At 38.2% G+C, this 2,992-nt stretch overlaps 1 protein-coding gene across 1 annotated transcript; it reads left to right on the forward strand.

Moving 5' to 3' along the window:
* Positions 1-1,402: 1,402 nt before the first annotated feature.
* On the forward strand, positions 1,403-1,938 carry LOC130873388 (V-type proton ATPase subunit G 1-like). The gene has a single exon (XM_057768195.1). The coding sequence runs from the start codon at positions 1,465-1,467 to the stop codon at positions 1,819-1,821; it is 357 nt and encodes a 118-aa protein (XP_057624178.1). The 5' UTR covers positions 1,403-1,464; the 3' UTR covers positions 1,822-1,938.
* The last annotated feature ends 1,054 nt before the right edge of the window (positions 1,939-2,992 follow it).

Raw genomic sequence — 2,992 nt, forward strand, 5'->3', positions numbered from 1 at the left:
AAGACAAACAATAAATTATAAAAAATCAGCAAATCCCTTTTAACAAAGCAAAGAAAACTACAAAAAAACAAGCAAACAGGTTAAAGAAATTGCTAAGGACTTGGAAACTTAAATACAGCCAATAAAGACAAGAAAAAGTAGGGGAATTCTAGAAATAAAAAATCTGAGTAAATTATCAGTAACTATAAATACAAGTATAGCCAATCAAATAAAAGAGATGGAAGACAGGATATGGGGCATTGAAGATAAGATAGAGGAAATTGGATCTTTGATCAAAGAAAATGTTTAATCCAAGAAATTCTTTGCCCAAAAATATCCAGGAAATCTGGGACACCATGAAAAGACCAAAGATAACAATAATAGGAATAAAAGAACAAGTAGACCAGCTCAATGAACAGAAAATATATTTAACAAAATCATAGAAGAAAACTTTCCCTACATAAAGAAGGACATGCTTATGACAGTGCAAGAAGCTTACAGATGACCAAATTGACTAAACCAAAAAAGTACCCTTTCCAACATAATAATACTAAATACAAAGAATAAGGAAGTAATATTAAGAACCACAAAGGAAAAAGGCCAAATAACATTTAAAGGCATATCTATCAGAATTACACCTGTCTTCTTATTGGTAATTCTAAAAGTCAGAAGGCCCTAGGTAGATGTTTTGCAGCAAGAGACCATGAATAACAGCCCAGACTACTATACTCAGCAAATATTTCAATAAGAATAGATGGAGAATATATGATATTTTATACAAAACCAGAGGTAAACAATTACTATTCACATGTCCTCCCCTAGAGAAAGTAATAGAAGGAAAAGTTCCAACCAAAAAATGTTAGCTACATCTACAAAAACACAGTATTAGATAATCCCATACCAGCAAAACCCAAAGAAGGGAAACATACAACAATACCACAACCACCAAACAACCAAAAATAACAGGAACTAACAATCATTGGTCATTAATATCTCTTAATATTGATGGTCTCAAGTTGCCCCAGAAAGACACAAGTTAACAGAATGGATACAAAGGAACTCATTAAATCTGGGAAACCTGCATAGAACCAAACTAGGCTTTCTGAATTTGGATATCAGTTGTGTGGCTTGGGCAGTTTATGGGGCCACTGGTCATGGAACCTGTGATTATCCCTGATGCATGAAATGGCTTTTGGAGCCCATTTCCTATGGAGGGATACTTTGATCAACCTAGATATAGGGATTAGGGCCTTGGTCCTGCTTCATGTAATAAGAGACTTTGTTGACTCTGCATGGGAGGCCTTATCCTCTCTGAGCAACGGATGAATGGGGAATGAGGTGGGGGAAATTGCGGAGAATGAGAGAATGAGAAGGAGAGGGAACTGGGATTGGCATGTAAAATAAAAATGATTGTTCACAGGGTCCTTTTTAGTGTGTTGAAGCCGTTGATTTAGGCCGTTCTTTCGGCCGAGGGACCCCGCAACGATGGCGAGTCAGTCGCAAGGCATCCAGCAGCTGCTGCAGGCCGAGAAGCGGGCGGCCGAGAAGGTGTCCGAGGCCCGCAAGCGAAAGAATCGGAGGCTGAAGCAGGCCAAAGAAGAAGCCCAGGCTGAGATTGAACAGCATCGCCTGCAGAGGGAGAAGGAGTTCAAGGCCAAGGAAGCTGCGGCACTGGGGTCCCACGGCAGTTGTAGCAGTGAGGTGGAGAAGGAGACCAAGGAGAAGATGACCGTCCTCCAGAACTACTTCCAGCAGAACCGGGATGAAGTCCTTGATAACCTCTTGGCCTTTGTGTGTGACATCCGGCCAGAAATCCATGAAAATTACCGCATAAACGGATAAGCGGTGGAGACTCCTGCTCTGTGGTTGGCATGGGAGATGCCCTCACAGAACAGGAACATCTCCCCAGAGCTGAGTTCTGTTGTGGAAGGCATTAAATTATTTCTCTATGCTGTTGTAGCTCCCTTCACTTTTTGAGAGTATCAAATCTAGCTTTTTGTACAACTTAGTCAGTACCTGAAGTTTCATCTTTTTATGTGTGTCTTTAAGGAGTATATGTTTCCTGTGTGTTAGTGCAAGCAGCAGGTATCACTGTTGATTTATCTTTTATTGGTATAGTAGAAAAAAATCAATTCTTTGAAGAAAGAAAGGGAGTAAATTGTTCCCTTCTACTTTCTTAAAGGTCAGGGGCGTTCTCTATGAAAAAGTAGTAGATAGCATTTGTAACTCCTGGGAAGCAGCAGCCAGCCTTACAGCAGTCCATTCTGGCTGGTTTAGGACAGTGAATAGCTTCTTCAGGTTGCTGTTAGTGTAGCTTAACCCAAATTACTAGATGCTAGGACTCAAGAATGTCTTACGTGTTACTTGGTTTGCTTGTAATCATTTAAAAGTAAAACTGTCTTGCCTTTCAAAAAAAAAATGATTGTTCACAAGAAACTTAAAACTAATCAAAGAGATTGGAGTCATTATCTATGTAAATGTGGATAATTAGTTTCATTAATAAAAATAGAACTATTTCGCATCTCTACTTTCAATGGAATATGAGATACAAATTAAGGTCTTCAAGAAGACATAATTACAAAGTATCTAGTTGGATTGATAGTATTTAGGTAGATAAAATATAAAATGGTAACTTGAATAGGGGAAAAGAGAACACAGAATGAAAAGAAGGCTCATTCACAAGAAAAAAAGCTATGAACCACTGACCAAAGGTCTCCAAGAAAATGTCACTAACTTGGTGGTTAGTATCATTCTCTATCAAGAAGAGCAAGGACTTTGTGGGAAGGTGGCTGTTTCTAACACTAAAGTCAGGAATACCCAAAATATGGCACAAGTGTATTTATAACCAGACAGTAAAGAGATAATAACATATCTACAAAGATGTGCAAAAAGCCACCAGAAAACCATCTTGAGAACTTATAATGGTTTAAAAGAGAAGAATTTGAGCACTAAAATAAATATGTTAGATTTGGATTATAATGCTAGGTTCAAGATAAATATCCAAATACCCACA

The sequence above is a fragment of the Chionomys nivalis genome, chromosome 4 (genome assembly GCF_950005125.1).
Source record: "Chionomys nivalis chromosome 4, mChiNiv1.1, whole genome shotgun sequence".
Classification (NCBI taxonomy): Eukaryota; Metazoa; Chordata; class Mammalia; order Rodentia; family Cricetidae; genus Chionomys; species Chionomys nivalis.